Source organism: Aulonocara stuartgranti (assembly GCF_965226115.1).
Source record: "Aulonocara stuartgranti genome assembly, chromosome: 3".
NCBI lineage: Eukaryota > Metazoa > Chordata > Actinopteri > Cichliformes > Cichlidae > Aulonocara > Aulonocara stuartgranti.
Genome location: NC_138941.1, coordinates 76017525 through 76037261, shown reverse-complemented (window position 1 = coordinate 76037261; position 19737 = coordinate 76017525). Strand labels below are relative to the sequence as shown.

Genomic DNA, 19737 nt, shown 5'->3' with positions numbered 1-19737 from the left:
ATATATAGGAACTTGAAATGCTCCCAAAAATGTCATGACAGCATGCAAAAATATAAAGATAAGTCACCGCCCTGACCCACTGGTGTCAAGACAACCATCTTACCCTCAACATCGCAGAGGGTAAGATGTCAAAGGAGTTGGAACATTTCCAACTGCCAACCTCTGTATATTTTATTGTTTATTCTGTTTGTGTGTGTGTGTGTGTGTGTGTGTGTGTGTGTGTGTGTGTGTGTGTGTGTGTGTGTATATATATACACACACACACACACATAGAATGTCATAGAATGACTAAACAGCTGATACATGAACAAAATGACTCACAAACTTTTTGATTTGGACTTGAAATCAGTTCAATCAGTGTTTTCTTCAAACAGGACACCTGACAAACAACAAATGTGATATTGAACAATATTGTCACTTTTAACAATGTCCAGAGTAACTAAAGTTAGAATCAGTGCTGTGCTTGTTTTGGCTCAGCCAAACAGTTAAATGTGCTTCACATCCACGATACAGTACACACATGTAGTCAGTTAGAGCCAAAAAGCCACCTCTGATTACTGAATGACATTCACTTCATCAATGAATGCCAATGAGAACTCTTTGGGCTCTTTACCTTACAATATAACGAGCTTTGAGACTAAACATGTTTGTTTACTGGTGCTGTATGAATAAAGCTGAACACATCTAAAGAAGGTGTTCCTGAAATGTATCTTTATTAGAACAGGACGGATGAATTAGCACAGCCCTCTCAGCACAGGGCTGACAGGATGTTTTTACACCAAACCTCAAGATCAAAGTACATTTACTGGATTTGTTGCTTTTCAAAGACTGTTAAGAGCAAAGTCAGAGTTCCACTAATGTAACCTTATTGTTTTATTGACATATTGGATTTGTATATGGTGTGTTTGGATAAATGATGTATCACACTGTGACATGTCCTGCAAAACAAACTAACACACTAACTTTGTGTTCTTCAAATACTGAGGAGTTTTTGTTAGGTTACCAGGTTAGCTTGTGTTGGCTTTTTTATATGAGAGAGAAGACAAATATGCTCCAATGATACGTTTTCACACTTTATGATCAAACAGAATTTCAGATGAGTTTTCCACAGCTCCATGGACCTCTCTGGCTCAGAGACAAAGGCTGCCTCACCCAGGCAGGAAATACTTTTATTTTATTTATTACTTTTATTTTATTATTGGTAAAAACTGATAGTTAATGTGATCGCTCAACAGCTGGAGGAAAGCCTTTAGACCCATGTACGGCTCATGTTTCATCTCCTGCACCTTTCCCACATCTCCCTACATGGAGATGTCGCTTCTCACATCACCATGGCAACCGTCTCTGGTCCTCTGGTCAGGCCTGTAGAGTTAGAGAGGGGGCCGTGTCCTAACAGCAGAATTTATAGGCCTGTTTTTCTCTGGGAGAGTCAGTCTCAAAGGTTTGGACCTTGAGGTGTCATCACGAATCCAGGCAGACCATCTTCAGAGAAGACAGCTTCTCTTTGTTTCTGTCTGTTAGTAAACTTGTAGTCAAGACCGCCTAAACCAAGACCAGAGGGTATCGATACCAAGACAAGACCAAGACAAAGTCGAAACAAGACCGAGACAAAAAAGCCTTTAAACTGCAGCCAGACGCTGCTTTGTTTACGGATGTCAGGCATATTTATGTGTTTTTGCGATGCACTCACACAGCCCTCCTCACTGCTGTCTACTGTCTCACTCACTTACTGAGAGGACAGACACACGCTCCACTTGACTGTCGCGTCTCTCACCCTCTGTTTTTCACATAATTATATCATCCTATATCCTCGCATGAGATTGGCCACCATATCAAAGTCAAAGTCAAAGTCAAAGTCAACTTTATTTGTCGATTCTGCCACATGTACAGGACATACGGAGAATAGAAATTGCGTTACTCTTCACTCCCTAGATAAATAGCAAATGAACATTTAAATATATTTAAATATAAAAGTGATTAAAAAATGCAAGTAAAATAATTAAAAAGTAAAAATTTAAATAAATACAATTTTACATATAACAAGAAAGCTATATAATATACAATATAATGGGTAAGTGACATTGAGTGTAAACCAGGCAGAGTAGTGCAAATAGGCAAATAGTGCAAATGGAGATTTGGTAATGTACGGTAAGAGAAAGTGTAACAACAAAGTCTTATGAGGTAATGGCAGTCCAATGCTCCACAAAGTGACTGGTAACTGGTGCAGGCCAGTGAGTGAGTCAGAGAGTGTGTGTGTTTGTGTGTGTGTGACAGAGTTCAGTGAGACCGTGGAGGAGAGAGGGGAGAGGGGGCAGAATCGGGAGGGAGTTAAGCTTCCTGACAGCCTGATGGATGAAGCTGTCCTTCAGCCTGCTGGTCCTGGCCTGGAGACTCCGCAGTCTCCTCCCCGACGGCAGCAGCTTGAAGAAGCTTTGCATTGGGTGTGTGGGATCAGCCGCTATGCAAAGGGATTTTTTAGTGAGACGGGTGCTGTAAATGTCCTGGAGGGAGGGGAGAGAGACACCAATGATCCTCTCTGCAGCTCTCACTATGCGTTGGAGGGTTCTATGACAGGACGCATTGCAGGCTCCAAACCACACAGTGATGCAGCTCGACAGGATGCTCTCGATGGTGCCTCTGTAGAAAGTGTACATGATGGGGGCTGGTGCTCCTGCTCTTCTTAGTTTGCGGAGAAAGAAGAGACGCTGCTGTGATTTCTTGGCCAGTGCTGTGGTGTTGTACGTCCAGGAGAGATCCTCTGTGATGTGCACACCCAAGAACTTGGTGCTGCTCACTCTCTCCACAGACGCTCCGTCAATGGTCAGAGGAGCATGTTGGGTGTGCATTCTCCTGAAGTCCACAACAATCTCCTTCGTCTTCTCCACATTCAGAGAGAGATTGTTGTCAGCACACCACGTGGCCAGGCGTCTCACCTCACTTCTGTAGTCGGTCTCATCCCTGTTGCTAATGAGACCCACCACCGTTGTGTCGTCCGCAAACTTGATGAAGAGGTTGGAGCTGTATGATGGGGTGCAGTCATGGGTCAGCAGAGTGAAGAGGAGGGGGCTCAGCACACATCCCTGCGGGGCCCCCGTGTTTAAAATGATGGTGCTGGATGTGTTACTGCCAACCCGTACTGCTTGAGGTCTTCCGGTGAGGAAATCCAACAGCCAGTTGCACAGTGAGGTGTTGAGCCCCAGCTGGACCAGTTTTTGAATGAGCTGTTGGGGGATTATGGTGTTGAATGCTGAACTGAAATCTATGAACAGCATTCGAACATATGAGTCATTTTTGTCCAGGTGTGTGAGTGCCGAGTGGAGTGCAGTGGAGATGGCATCATCGGTTGAGCGGTTGGGCCGATAGGCAAACTGGAAGGGATCCAGGGAGGGGGGCAGGACAGTCTTGATGTGTTGCATGACTAGTCGTTCGAAGCACTTCATCAGGATGAAGTTAAGGGATAGGAGCATAGCTGAGCCACTGTGTGAGAGCTGAGCAGCGAAAGGAAATTAAGTGAGGAGCCAGCTCTCACTCAATGGGAGTCAACTCTTCTGATTCACTACAAAGCACTCTCTAAGCACGGCTCTTAAAGCTGATGCTTTCGCGCATGACATATTATCGAACGTTACATAGTGTGTCATGGATACTGTTGACTCCAAATCTCCCGACCACTACGTCGATCTGAGACAGCAAGACCAAGGGATCTGAGACTAAGACAAGACCAAGACCACATAAAAGTGAGACCAAGACTGGTCTCGACACATCCAACTCTATCTGTTAGTATCTGAGTGTAGCAGTCGAAATCTGAAACTATACTACGATGCACATCTGTGCATCAAAACACAAATATGTGACACAAACCACAAGGCAGCTGTGCAATATAAAATAATGGGGCTACATGAGCCTTAAAGTGTTTAGTAAAGCTCTGTGTTGGACTGGTGCTCATGGCCAAAGTTAAGTTACATCAAGTGTGGCAGAGATTTGTTGCATTTCAGCTGATAATGCTTAGATTGATTCACTCAGTTCAATCTATATACCAACGTTCTCCTGTCTAGTATAAAGATTGGATAGTGTGCTGTCAGCGTAGGGGATGGAAATCAGCTAAGGTAGCTGTGAAACATCTGTTTCCATCTTGTTGAATTCAGCTATTTAAATGAACAAAGAGCAGCAGGTCAGCTGATCACAGCCTGTACTGAAGCTCACATTAGAAATCATTGTGAGCTGTGATTCTGTTCTCCATGCTGAGCCACTACAAAAGCTCTGAGGGTTTCCCCCAACTTCCAAACCCTTTACCATGTAAACAACAGGAAAGAGTTCTGTTTAAATTTTCTTTCACTGCTTGTGTCCTAGTTGTTCAAGGGAACAACTAGGATTTACATTAGAACAACATTTGGATTTTCATCTAATTATTTTATATTATATTATATTATATTATATTATATTATATTATATATACATACAGTTACAATAGGTTACAATTGTCCTACAATGAGCTCCTTACTTTCAGTACATTTCAGAGTCGTTACTTTATATTAGAGTATTTTTCAACACTAATATCTGTACTTCTACTTAAATAAATACTGTGTGTACTTTCACCACCTGTGCTGACAGCTTTGCATTGTTAAGAGGTGTATTTTCTTGTACAAAAGGCACTCTCCAACATGGATATATGAAGAATGTGAAGGAGGAATGGAGAGCTGAACATCCGAGGGTGTGCGTGTGGACAGCCCGACCACCCGACTGTAAATGATTGCTGTAATAGGTGTAGGCTGCTGGGGGATTCCCATGATACACTGGGAGTTTCTTCTTCATCACTATGTGTTAATAGACCTCTCTACACTGAATCATACTTGTTATTAATCTCAGTCTCTCTTCCACAACATGTCTTTATCCCGTCTTCCTTTTCTCACCCGAACTGGTCACAGCAGATGGCCTCGCCCCTCCGTGGTTCTGCCAAACGTTTCTTCCTGTTAAATGGGAGTTTTTCCTTCCCACTGTCACCAAAGTGTTTGTTCATAGGGGTCATATGATTGTTGGGTTTTTCTCTGTATGTATTATTGTAGGGTCTACCTTAAAATAAAGCGCCTTGAAGCGACTATTGTGATTTGGTGCTATATAAATAAAACTGAATTGAATTGTTGAAAGTAATGTGCTAACAATGGTAGCATTACTGCGTTGAGCCCAACCAGCACTCATTAAAGATCATGTTAGTGTATGAAAATATTACGTCCCATGACAATATTTAGTCTCTATAATTGTGGAGACAAAATTTGAGGAAGAAAAATGAGAAGGCAAAAGATCCTTTCTTATTTTGATATCTGATAGTTTGAGATTCACTAACATAGACATCTACCTGGGTGTAGGCAGCCATTAACATTCAGTTTTATTGAGCTGACATGTTACAGAACAATACGCACAAACAAACACAGAAATTGTGTTCGAATGAAAACACGAAGCGGAGGACACAACACCGTGAAATACATGTATTAAGGTGAATCTAGTTCTTGTTTTTGCTGCCATGCACACACTGGTAACAACAAGAGCTGTCTCACAAATACTGCACTTAACATGACCTGTAATAACGCTGCCTGTTTGGCTGTTTTTGACCCTCAGGGGGATTTGTGTAGACATGAAGCCTCCACATATGAACCTCTGTGAGGCTAAGTTAGCTGGAAGGCTTCAAAGCCTGATGAAACTTTATCTCACCATCACAGGTGGAAACACAAACTCACACACAATGAACACAGTGTTTCCAGACCCATGTAATCTGATTACTTTTCTGTGAGTATTATTATTATTATTTTTCCCCTTTTTATTTATGCAAGTTTCAATTTTTTTTTTACACAGTCACAAACAGCAGGACAGAGGAACACAGACAATAAAGACAGTGAGTATTATTATTTTTGAGTCTGCTAAATGTCTTTAATAAAAATCTCCTGCAGTTAAATTGTGGACGTTCCCTTTTGAACCCTCTTACAGGTGACTCCAGCCTTTCAAAGTAAGAGTCCATCGGGACTGTCCAGGCCTCTAAAACCATCCCAGGTAACAAGTTGGTAAGTCCATTTAAAGCTTTGAATGACAGCCATTAAAAGGAGATTCTTTGATCAGCACCAGATTCCTGTTGATTTTCAGAATAAAATGATACATCCTTTAATACGATGGCTGATAATTACCAGTTTGATTATTTCAGCCAAAGCTGAATCTGCTCAGAGAAACAGGACAGAAGAAGTCACCCCAAGTTACTTTAATTCTGTCAACACAAAGTTAAACAGTCACAAACTGTCAGCGTTACATTAGTGACAGAGTGCTCTTATTGTGAAAATCTGCCTCCGCTCAGGTGAAGCCCTGGCTTTCCAGGAAGCAGATGAACTATAATGAAGTAAGTGGAGCTTGTTGTTGGTGTGTGTGAAGAAACTGTAAGTTTGCTTAGTCCACAGAGGACGCAGCATCCGTGATAACGTTATAGGCCTTTACCTCCTTTACTGTCACAGTAATTAACGATTAATTAATCACCTGCCAGAGCTCTAACGCTAAGCTAGCCACACGGCATGCTAACGCTAACGCTAATTCACAAGTTAAAAATGTGTTTGAGCACTTCGTGAATGAGAGCAGCAGCAGCACAGAGCTAGTTGATGGTCATATGGTTACAGAGAGAGCAGCAGACTTTGTAAATGATTATTTACTCACATTTACATTCATTTTACTGTCAAATACACGCAGTAACTTTAAACAGCTGTTGTTATCAAGTGAAAATAGCAAAGATGTCAGGACTGGGCTGAGTCCCAGTGTTTCATCATCCTAGTGACACTTCAGACAGTCAAAACTCATCAGAGCTTCTCATTATCATCAGGACAGATTTAGGTCAATATCATTTCACATTTCTGTGTCATCATCCATCAAATGTTGACACATAGTGGGTTTGTCATTCTCTCGGCTGACACTGAGATGAAGCAGGAAAGAAGCAGCTGATATTTGGACAGCACACGGTTGATGTGCACATGAATGATTTGTGTTTCCTCTGCAGGTGAAGGTAGAAAGTGTGTGTGAGCTGATGTGAATTGAGCAGCATGGATCAGTGTGAGGACAGAGAGGAGGGAGCCTCTCCCTCTAAAAGCACTCTGTGTGGGGAACATGAGAGCCAGACCAAAGCTCAGAGGTGAGATGACCATCTCTAACTGTCCATGACTCTTCTCCATGTCACAGCTCAGCACTCACATCACTGCTCCATCATTATTCACAGGAATAAACGAGGAACAAAACGTAAATATGAACCTAAATCCGGCTGTGTGTCCTTGAAGAGTGATTTGTCTGCAGATCGTCCCATTAATTTTAAAGTCCAGCCTGTGTCTGCTGCAGAGAGGTGAGCTGTTAGTAACATGAACTCTTTGATTTAACTGCTTGATGTTTTTGGATACAATTTGCAGTGCAAATATGTCATTCCCTCAATCCCATTTAAACTCTCTTAAAAACAATCTTTTGGTTTCTAAACAACTGAAAATCCACTTCAGCAAACAGGAAGTGATGCTTGTGCTCATGTTTTCTTCCATCAGTTATGTTGTGCTGTATGTTGTAGGAAGGTAGAGGAGGTAACACTAAGTTTGCTGCACAGATTTCACTTTCACTCATAAAACTCATCCATCCATCCATCTATCCATCTTCTTCCGCTTATCTGGGGCTGGGTCTCGGGGGCAGCAGCCTATGCAGAGAAGCCCAGACCTCCCTCTCCCCAGTCCCCCGGACAAAGTACTTACTACTATCTTTACTATCATCACAGTAGTAAGTTTGTAGTAAGTAGTAAGTTTCACAGAAGGAAATTTATGTTTTTCTTAATGAAAACTAACATCTCTACCTTGTCAGGTTTGAGCCTGTTTCTGTTCTCATCAAGGACGCTTGCAACGACACTAAAATATCTCTCACTGTCCACAGAGCTACAGGGGGCACTGAGATACTGGGTTTCAGCATCAGCCATAGAGGGAAACTGATTAAAATGTTCTTTCCAGTACTGAAGTGGGTCGCTTTTCTTAGAGGTGTTTTTTTCTGAGAGGTAGGTCTGCACTTGAGGTTCTGCTGATGTGGTACTCATGGACCATCTCTGTGACTGCCTCTCTTGCAAGATTTCCTCAAAGGCAACGTCCAGGCTGCTACGTGCTTCACGATGTGGTGCCTTGCTCACTGGCTCATTTTCCTCTGGCACTGCACTGACAGCCCTCTTCCCCTCTGTCTTTGCCACCTCCTGGATAAGTTGTTCCTTTGCAAGCAACAGGTTGGCTGACTTTGTGAAAAAGCTAGAAACGGATAAAAGTAACACACAATTCAAAACTATAAGACAAGAGGCGCCACATAGTGCAGCTCTTCAGTTAGGCAACTGCCTACGCACATACTTTTAATAAACAATTTTAAAAAAAATCCAACTTTAGAACTAAATTACCCAAAACTAAATTAAAAAGGAAGTAAAAAATAAATTGGCTTAATACTGGTGTCTGTTGATGACTTTACTTTATATAAACATGCTGTACAAAAGGTACATTTTAATTTCACTATACTTGCCCATCGTTGTATCTGGTATCTAGAAAAGTGGCTCAGTTCAACATCAGCATAGGGCTTCTACACAGCCTCCAGCAGAGTCCTCTTAATTGTTTTTATTCCCTGGTCATCACCATCCTCCCGAGACAGAACACATCTGAGGACTCATGAGTGAATGGATGACTTAATGAATGCACTTAATGAGGTATTATGGTTTGTTTCAAACAATATAAGTAAGAAATAAAAATACCAATTACCTGTTATGGCAGGGATCACATCAGCTGCAGTTACAGTCTCCCTGCTCACGTCCCTGGTCAGTTCTTCAAAGGGGGAGAGCACATCAGCAGTCTTATCCATCAGCTCCCACTGGTGAGCTGTCACTGTTGCTGGTAGAGTGTGCTCAGCTGCAAAGACATTAAGAGCACGTTTTTGTTGCAGTACGCTCCGCAGCATGTAGAGGCTGCTGTTCCATCGTGTCTGCACATAAGAGAACATGATTCGCTTTATTTTTGTGCAAAGCAGGTAATGTATTAGTGCCTTACTAAATCAAGTGTATGGGAAATAATAATAAAATAGAAATACATTAAAGAATGTTTCGAGAGGACTGTCACCTGTACATCTTGCTGTAGGCACTTGATATCCATATTTAGGTCCATCTGTATGTCTTCTAGTCGAGAGTAGGCCTACAATCTTCCTTGCATTGGCCAGGGTCTCTGTCACGCTGCGCTAAGACAACAGGCCCTCATGCACACAGAGTTGACAGGAATGGGCGACACAGCCCACACTCGGAATCCCTCATAGCTTTCTTCATATTTTCCGCATTGTCACGCAAAATTACATGGACCCGTTGCTTGTCAATTCCCCAGTTGTTCATCTTTTCAATCGATTGCTGGATGCGCTCTGCGGTGTGCGATCTGCGAAATTCCTGGACATGTAGGGTCGCACGGCGAAAAAAAAACTTGAGTCAATCCATTGCGCGGTAAGGCTTAGTAGAGACATGTGAGATGTCTATGGTGAACGAAACACGGGGCACATCTGATAACAGGACAAGTAGTTTGTCAGAAATTAGTCAGAAAGTTTGTCAGAGCTTTCTCTGTGAAGTAATGGTGAGACGGCATTTCAAATAGAGGTTCTACATACTCCATAACTATAAGAATTCCAGGGTTTTCTACAAAGGCAGATGGCAGGTTACTCATTGCGGTCATTTGTGCTATCTTGGCTGTGATGTCCTGTGCCTTCACGCTGTCACCGGGCATTTTTTTTTCTCCTCTTCAACCTCTCCTGCAGTTTGAGCGGACTCGTCTTCAGCTGGGTTGCCTGGGTAAATTGGCTGTATTGTGTCGGGTGTTTGTTTTTGATGTGCCGTATCAGGTTTGTTGTGTTACATACATACATAGATACATATAGCTGAGTCCTGATCGGAAGGTAACGTCAGATTCCGATCGAGTCTGAAACCACGTCATCAGGCCCGATTTCCGATCACGTGATCGGATCTATACATCTCTAATTACAGTGGGATGCAAAAGTTTGGGCAACCTTGTTAATAGTCATTATTTTCCTGTATAAATCGTTGGTTGTTACAATAAAAAATGTCAGTTAAATATATCATATGGGAGACACACACAGTGATATCTGAGAAGTGAAATGAAGTTTATTGGATTTACAGAAAGTGTGCAATAATTGTTTAAACAAAATCAGGCAGGTGCATAAATTTGGGCACCACAAAAAAGAAATGAAATCAATATTTAGTAGATCCGCCTTTTGCAGAAATTACAGCCTCTAAACGCTTCCTGTAGGTTCCAATGAGAGTCTGGATTGTGGTTGAAGGTATTTTGGATCATTCCTCTTTAAAAAAAAAAAAAAGTTCATTCAGGTTTGATGGCTTCTGAGCATGGACAGCTCTCTTTAACTCACACCACAGATTTTCAATAATATTCAGGTCTGGGGACTGAGATGGCCGTTCCAGAACGTTGTACTTGTTAAGGCATTCACACAGCCCCACAGCATGATAGAACCACCACCATATTTTACTGTAGGTAGCAGGTGTTTTTCTTGGACTGCTGTGTTCTTTTTCCTCCATGACATAGCGCTCCTTGTTATGCCCAAATAACTCAATTGTAGTTTCATCACTCCACAGCACTTTATTCCAGAATGAAGCTGGCTTATCCAAATGTGCTTTAGCAAACCTCAAGTGTCTCTGTTTGTGCTGTGGGCGGAGCAAAGGCTTCCTCTGCATCACTCTCGCATACATCATCTCCTTGTGTAAAGTGTGCCGAATGGTTGAACGATGCACAGTGACTCCATTTGCTGCAAGATGATGTTTGGTGCTGGTCTGTGGGTCGACTCTGACTGTTCTCACTATTCGTCTGTCTATCCGAGATTTTTCTTGGTCTGCCACTTCGAGCCTTAACTTGAACTGAGCCTGTGGACTTCCATTTTCTCAATATGTTCCTAACTGGAAACAGACAGCTTAAATCTCTGAGACAGCTTTCTGTGTCCTTCCCCTAAACCATGATGGTGAACAATCTTTGTCTTCAGGTCATTTGAGAGTTGTTTTGAGACCCCGATGTTGCTACTCTTCAGAGAAAACTAAAAGAGGAGGGAAACTTACAATGAACTCCCTTAAATACTCTTTCTCATTATTGTATTCACCTGTGTATGTAGGTCAGGGGTCACTGAGCTTACCGAGCCAATTTAAGTTCCAATAATCAGTTCTAAAGGTTTTGGAATCAATAAAATGACAACAGTGCCCAAATTTATGCACCTGCCTGATTTTGTTTAAACAATTATTGCACACTTTCTGTAAATCCAATAAACTTCATTTCACTTCGCAGATATCACTGTGTGTGTCTCCTATATGATATATTTAACTGACATTTTTTATTGTAACAACCAACGATTTTTACAGGAAAATAATGACTATTAACAAGGTTGCCCAGACTTTTGCATCCCACTGTAATATAGTTTCATACTGAAGTTGGACTTTGCAGTGAGCTGACATGATATGACATGATCATACTCACAGCTGTTCCTATTATTATATCCTGTTTCAAACATGAGAGTATTTCTTGCTTTTTTTTGTTTTTATTATTGAAAGGTCTTAAATTTCAGAGTCAGCAACTAAGATCAGGTTTTCCTTGAATCCCCGATGTGGATCGCTCACTGAGTGTTTGTGGTTTACCTCTCAGAATGACTGAAGTCCACAACAAGATGATGATCGAGGAAGAGGAAGTCAGGTCAAGATTCCCATCTGTGAGGAGTGACTGGTCCAAAGATAGCAATCCAAACTTCAGTAATGAACCAGTGAGGTAAGAGAACCGTTATGAGCTGTTTTAATTCAATTCAATTCAATTTTATTTATATAGCACCAAATCACAACAACAGTTGCCTCAAGGCGCTTTATACTGTACAGTAGATACAGAAAAAAGCCCAACAATCATATGACCCCCTATGAGCAAGCACTTTGGTGACAGTGGGAAGGAAAAACTCCCTTGTAACAGGAAGAAACCTCCAGAACCAGGCTCAGGGAGGGGCGGGGCCATCTGCTGCGACCATTTGGGGTGAGAGAAGGAAGACAGGATAAAGACATGCTGTGGAATTCAATTCAATTCAATTTTATTTATTATAAATTGTAATTTGTAATTTACAATTACATTGTAAATTACATTACAGTTACATTGTGTATCACAATTGTAATGTAAAGCTCTGTCAGTAGCATTTTTTGATACGGGCAACATGGCCGGTTGCCCGGGGCAGCATTGTGGTGGGGGGCGGCATCACGGGCATCGGCAAAAAAAAAAAAAAAAATTGCTCGTACTCATGCTGCCCCAACATCAGCCAGCCATATTGGGAATGGCATAGGCACCGATCGGTTTTCTATCGCCCATTTGCTGGGAGTAAGGGCGCCCTGCATTTGCGAGGTGCGTCTGCTGCTTGCGGCACAGGGAGGAGAGGGCGGGGCGGCGGGGGATTCTCTGGCTGGCTGGAGCAGCGTCTAATAACCAACTTGCAAGATAAAACAAAATAAAACAAACCAACAAACATGAAAACACAAGACATTATAGTACAGACTTATAATTTGCACTGATGTTTTTTGGAAATTCTGTACGCTAAAAGTGAGCGCGAGAGCCCTCGGTGCGCCTGCTCACTGCTGAAGTCAAAGTAAACTTTGTTGTCATCTCCGCTACTTACAGTCCAGCATATAGAGAGACGAGACGACGAGGCTCCTGTTACAGCAGTGCAAGTAAACAAACAATAAATATAAGAAGAGTAATGTAGAATATATATACTGGAAGTGCTGGGTATACAAGTCTGGCCTAAGTCAATTCAATTCAATTTTATTTATATAGCGCCAAATCACAACAAAAGTCGCCTCAAGGCGCTTCATAGATGCAGAGAAAAACCCAACAATCATATGACCCTCTATGAGCAAGCACTTAGGCGACAGTGGGAAGGAAAAACTCCCTTTTAACAGGAAGAAACCTCCGGCAGAACCAGGCTCAGGGAGGGGCGGGGCCATGTGCTGTGACCGGTTGGGGTGAGAGAAGGAAGACAGGATAAAGACATGCTGTGAAAGAGAGACAGAGGTTAATAACAGATATGATTCAATGCAGAGAGGTCTGTTAATACATAGTGAGTGAGAAAGGTGACTGGAAAGGAAAAACTCAATGCATCATGGGAATCCCCGGCAGCCTACGTCTATTGCAGCATAACTAAGGGAGGATTCAGGGTCACCTGGTCCAGCCCTAACTATATGCTTTAGCAAAAAGGAAAGTTTGAAGCCTAATCTTAAAAGTAGAGATAGTGTCTGTCTCCTGAATCCAAACTGGAAGCTGGTTCCACAGAAGAGGGGCCTGAAAACTGAAGGCTCTTCCTCCCATTCTACTTTTAAATACTCTAGGAACAACAAGTAGGCCTGCAGAGCGAGAGCGAAGTGCTCTAATAGGGTGATATGGTACTACAAGGTCATTAAGATAAGACAGGGCCTGATTATTTAAGACCTTGTATGTGAGGAGCAGGATTTTGAATTCAATTCTGGATTTAACAGGAAGCCAATGAAGGGAAGCCAAAACAGGAGAAATATGCTCTCTCTTTCTAGTCCCTGTCAGGACTCTTGCTGCAGCATTTTGGATTAGCTGAAGGCTTTTCAGTGAGTTTTTTGGACATCCTGATAATAATGAATTACAGTCGTCCAGCCTGGAAGTAATAAATGCATGAACTAGTTTTTCAGCGTCACTCTGAGACAGGATATTTCTAATTTTAGAGATGTTGCGCAAATGGAAGAACGCAGTCTTACATATTTGTTTAATATGTGCGTTGAAGGACATGTCCTGGTCAAAAATGACTCCAAGGTTCCTCACAGCGTTACTGGAGGCCAAGGTAATGCCATCCAGAGTAAGAATCTGGTTAGATACCATATTTCTAGGCTTTTCAGGGCCGAGTACAATAACCTCAGTTTTATCTGAATTAAGAAGCAGAAAGTTAGCGGCCATCCAGGTCTTTATGTCTTTAAGACATTCCTGCAGTTTAACTAATTGGTGTGTGTTATCTGGCTTCATGGACAGATAGAGCTGGGTGAAAATGTATGCTATGTCTTCTAATGATGCTGCCTAAGGGAAGCATGTATAATGTAAACAGAATTGGTCCTAGCACTGAACCTTGTGGAACTCCATAATTAACCTCAGTGTGTGAAGAGGACTCTCCATTTACATGCACAAACTGGAGTCTATTAGATAGATATGATACAAACCACTGCAGCGCAGTACCTGTAATACAGCATGTTCTAACGCTCTAATAGGATATTATGGTCGACAGTATCGAATGCTGCGCTAAGGTCTAGCAGGACAAGCACAGAGATGAGTCCACTGTCAGAGGCCATAAGAAGATCATTTGTAACCTTCACTAAAGCTGTTTCTGTGCTGTGCTGAGCTCTGAAACCTGACTGAAACTCTTCAAATAAACCATTCCTCTGCAGATGATCTGTTAGCTGTTTGACAACTACTCTTTCAAGTATTTTTGATATGAAAGGAAGGTTGGAGATTGGCCTATAATTAGCTAAGACTGCTGGGTCTAGAGATGCTTTTTGAGTAAAGGTTTAACTACAGCCAGCTTGAAGGCCTGTGGTACATAGCCGATCATTAGAGATAGGTTGATCATATTTAAGATCGAAGAATTAATTAAAGGCAGGACTTCTTTGAGCAGTTTTGTAGGAATGTGGTCTAAAAGACACGTTGATGGTTTGGAGGAAGTAATTATTGAAGTTAACTCCGATAGATCGATTGGAGAAAAAGAGTCTAACTTAACATCAATGGTACTAAAAGTAGCTGTAGATAATATTACATCTGTGGGATGATTATTGGTAATTTTTTTTTCTCTAATGATTAAAATTTTATTTGTGAAGAAGTTCATGAAGTCATTACTAGTTAACGTTAAAGGGATGGTTGGCTCAACAGAGCTCTGACTGTTTGTCAGCCTGGCTACAGAGCTGAAGAGAAACCTGGGGTTGTTCTTATTTTCTTCAATCAGTGATGAATAGTAAGATGTTCTGGCTTTGCGGAGGGCTTTCTTATAAAGCAGCAAACTATTTCTCCAGGCTAAATGATGATCTTCTAAATTTGTGTCACGCCATTTCCTCTCCAGCTTACGAGTCATCTGCTTTAGGCTACGTGTTTGAGAATTATACCACGGAGTCAGGTACTTCTGATTAGAGACCTCAGTTTTCACAGGAGCTACAGTATCCAGTGACATGAGGAGGTGAAATTCTTAACAAGATAATCGACCTCTGTTGGGGTAGCGTTCAGATAGCTGCTCTGCTCTATGTTAGTACAGGTCATTGAAGATGATAACAGTGGGTGGATTATATTCTTAAACTTAGTTACATCACTTTCAGACAGACATCTACTGTGATAAAGTCTACTCTCCACTGCTGCGTAATCAATTATTGTAAATTAAATGTTATCAGGAAATGATCAGACAGGAGAGGGTTTTCAGGAAACACTGTTAAATGTTCAGTTTCTATGCCATATGTTAAAACAAGATCTAGAGTTTCCTGCCTGTGGCCATCTCCCTGTACAACGCATCCACTTAACACACTGGTTACTGCTACAACTACACGTTTCTTTTCCAGCTATTTATTAATAAGTGACTTATGTGTGTGTATGTGTGTGTGTGTGTGTATATATATATATATATATATATATATATATATATATATATATATATATATATATATATATATATATATATATATATATTAGGGGTGCAACGATACACAAAATTCACGGTTCGGTTCGATACTTTGGTGTCACGGTTCGATATTTTTTCGATACAAAAAAAAAATGTTCATGCCTTTTTAATTTGTCATTTATTAAAATTATAAATATATATTTTAACACAAAAGTACAGTTTTTAAATTTAACCCTAACCCTTGTGCGTGTTGTTTTTTAGCTCGTCATATTGCAGCCACAGAAATTCTTTTGTCCATGAAACCATAAAGCTGCACTTTCTTTTTGCCTTATAGTCTGATTTGTCATAACTTCTCCGTTTTGTGGTAAGCTTTTCTTTGGCTGTCACTTCTTCACCCTGACCTGTCTTATTTGGCTCAGCAGAACTAAAATATATATCCTGCTGCTTTTACACACGCACTCACATAAGCTCAGCGATTCTCTGCGCGATCAACCTCTCACATGTTTAAGCTGCAGGAGATTTCACTTGTCATGTTTGCGTAGTAAGCTAACGATTAATAAGACGATGTCAGAGGAATTGGTGCACAAATTATCATCACTCACAGATCAGTGCTGTCGCTCTCTATACACAGTTTGCACGATTGCAAAGTGAAAGCAAAAAACAAGCGCAAATTCAAACGCGACTTCAATATGTCACATATTGACAGTGGCTCACCGATGCCAATGACATAATTACCCAGCTACATTTCCGAAAGAATGCAAAAGCATTGACATATATTTTTCCTTCCTACAATAGCCCGACAGGCAGGGCAGAGATAGATTTTAGTAGCGACTGGAAAAATAGCTAGCCCCGGGACGTCGGGCTAGCGATTTTGCGAGCCCTGTATCTGATTGAGGAATCACTCATCTTTGGAAAGAGAGTTTATTACAGAGAAATGTCAGTGAATCTGCATTTGACTACTCCGCCTAGGCTCGAGAGTGCAGCCTAGGCGGAGTAGTCGAACGCAGATTACAGATATAGATAGATAGATAGATAGATATATGGAGAGCCGGAGGTGTGGCGCCTGATCTGGCATCCCACACCTCCCCGCCGGATCAGATTGGAAGGAAGCTCTACCTGGCTGCTGCATCCCAGAAAAGGGAAAAAAGAGCAGAGGGGAGAAGAGCGGAGCATTTTTACAGTCCTCTGTTAGGTTTCTCTACCAAGAGGTTAACTGCACAGCCCTCAAGAGGACCTGAGACAGCTGTATCAGTTAAACTGGGTAAAAGTACTGCTAGGTCGTTATCCTGTGAACTAATTCTTCGTGATTCCTCCACAGAGCAGACCAGGAGAGCTCAGATGTTCCCAGTGGTCAGTCTGCTGAGCAGCATCAAACACCGCTGGTCTCCATATTCATGGTCTGTACATGTAAAACAACTACTTTTACATCTATTGTGTTCACAATCATCTCCATGCTGCTCTTTGTAGAGATCTGATGTTTGGCTCCATGATTTCAGTCTGATTGGCTCATTCATAAAGTATTCTGTTCCAGCTGCTGGAGGACAACATCATCACTTTTGTGAAGGACGAGCTGAAGAAGATCCAGAAGGTTCTCAGTCCAGATTACCCAGAATGCTTTGAGAGTCAGAGGGAGGATGAGCGGAAGCAGAGCAGCAGAGAAGCATTTGTGAAGATAACACTGGACTTTCTGAGAAGAATGAAGCAGGAGGAGCTAGCTGAATGTCTGCAGAGCAGTGAGAGGATTTTTTAAAATTTAAGCTGCTGGATGAATCAAACATTTAGTAATGTTTTAAGAGATGGACCAACATGTATTCAGTCAGTTATTGGGGACATTTTCTAAAACATGAACTGATTGTTGACAATGTCTTTTTACTATTATTATTCAGAGCTTCAAGCTGCAGTTTGTCATCGTAACCTTAAATCTGCACTGAGGAAGAAGTTCCAGTGTGTGTTTGAGGGGATCGCTAAAGCAGGAAACCCAACCCTTCTGAATCAGATCTACACAGAGCTCTACATCACAGAGGGAGGGACTGCAGAGGTCAATGATGAACATGAGGTCAGACAGATTGAAACAGCATCCAGGAAAACCGACAGATCAGAAACAAGAATCAGACAAGAAGACATCTTTAAAGCCTCACCTGGAAGAGATGAACCAATCAGAACAGTGCTGACAAGGGGAGTGGCTGGCATTGGGAAAACAGTCTTAACACAGAAATACACCCTGGACTGGGCTGAAGACAAAGCCAACCAGGACATCCAGTTCATATTTCCATTCACTTTCAGAGAGCTGAATGTGCTGAAAGAGGAAAAGTTCAGCTTGGTGGGACTTGTTCATCACTTCTTTACTGAAACCAAAGAAGCAGGAATCTGCAGCTTTGAAGACTTCCAGGTTGTGTTCATCTTTGATGGTCTGGATGAGTGTCGACTTCCTTTGGACTTCCACAAAACTACAATCCTAACTGACCCTAGAAAGTCCACCTCAGTGGATGTGCTGCTGATAAACCTCATCAGGGGGAAACTGCTTCCCTCTGCTCGCCTCTGGATAACCACACGACCTGCAGCAGCCAATCAGATCCCTCCTGACTGTGTTGGCATGGTGACAGAGGTCAGAGGGTTCACTGACCCACAGAAGGAGGAGTACTTCAGGAAGAGATTCAGAGATGAGGAGCAGGTCAGCAGGATCATCTCCCACATCAAGACATCACGAAGCCTCCACATCATGTGCCACATCCCAGTCTTCTGCTGGATCACTGCTACAGTTCTGGAGGATGTGCTGGAAACCAGAGAGGGAGGACAGCTGCCTAAGACCCTGACTGAGATGTACATCCACTTCCTCGTGGTTCAGGCCAAAGTGAAGAAGGTCAAGTATGATGGAGGATCTGAGACAGATCCACACTGGAGTCCAGAGAGCAGGAAGATGATTGAGTCTCTGGGAAAACTGGCTTTTGATCAGCTGCAGGAAGGAAACCTGATCTTCTATGAATCAGACCTGACAGAGTGTGGCATCGATATCAGAGCAGCCTCGGTGTACTCAGGAGTGTTCACACAGATCTTTAAAGAGGAGAGAGGACTGTACCAGGACAAGGTGTTCTGCTTCATCCATCTGAGTGTTCAGGAGTTTCTGGCTGCTGTTCATGTCCATCTGACCTTCATCAACTCTGGACTCAATCTCCTGGAAGAACAACAGACAGCCTCCCAGAAGTCTGAAACAGGAGAATCTGCAGAGAAGTTCTACCAGAGTGCTGTGAACAAGGCCTTACAGAGTCCAAATGGACACCTGGACTTGTTCCTCCGCTTCCTCCTGGGTCTTTCACTGCAGACCAGTCAGACTCTCCTATCAGGTCTGCTGACACGGATAGGAAGTAGCTCACAGACCAATCAGGAAACAGTTCAGTACATCAAGAATAAGCTCAGTGAGAATCTATATGCAGAGAAAAGCATCAATCTGTTCCACTGTCTGAATGAACTGAATGATCGTTCTCTAGTGGAGGAGATCCAACAGTCCCTGAGATCAGGAAGTCTCTCCACAGATAAACTTTCTCCTGCTCAGTGGTCAGCTCTGGTCTTCATCTTACTGTCATCAGAAAAAGATCTAGATGTGTTTGACCTGAAGAAATACTCTGCTTCAGAGGAGGCTCTTCTGAGGCTGCTGCCAGTGGTCAAAGCCTCCAACAAAGCCATGTAAGCAAATATATACTTATTCCTTTACTTTTAAAATGTTTATTATTGGTGGGTGGAACCAAAGATCTCCAATGTGGACTCATCAGACTAAAGCACAGATTTCCACTGGTCTAATGTCCATTCGTTGTGTTTCTTGGTCCAAACAAATATCCGTTTTTTAGACCATTCATTTCAGTCGAGGCTCCCCAGTATATCTCTGACCTGTTGAAACCTCATGCTTCATCCCGAGCACTTAGGTCGTCAGGTCAGAGGTTACTTGGTGGTCCCACGTACTAGGTTTAAAACACGTGGGGATCGGGTTTTTCAGGCACTGATACTTGCACAGTTTAACATGAGGTTTCTAAAACTGAA

The 19737-nt window shown here is 42.2% G+C and overlaps 1 protein-coding gene across 4 annotated transcripts in view; it reads left to right on the top strand.

The window, feature by feature from the left end:
• LOC309703476 (NLR family CARD domain-containing protein 3-like) overlaps positions 1 to 19737 on the top strand; it is a 103971-nt gene that overhangs the window by 69890 nt on the left and 14344 nt on the right. The window contains exons 1-8 of one of the 4 annotated variants that reach the window (XM_082528330.1): positions 6034 to 6050; positions 6335 to 6376; positions 7022 to 7153; positions 7238 to 7357; positions 11709 to 11828; positions 17024 to 17102; positions 17237 to 17438; positions 17592 to 19386. In XM_082528330.1, coding sequence (XP_082384456.1) covers positions 7065 to 7153; positions 7238 to 7357; positions 11709 to 11828; positions 17024 to 17102; positions 17237 to 17438; positions 17592 to 19386 — 2405 coding nt within the window. In that variant the 5' untranslated portion in view covers positions 6034 to 6050; positions 6335 to 6376; positions 7022 to 7064. The other 3 variants (XM_082528331.1, XM_082528333.1, XM_082528332.1) reach the window with 3 other exon arrangements.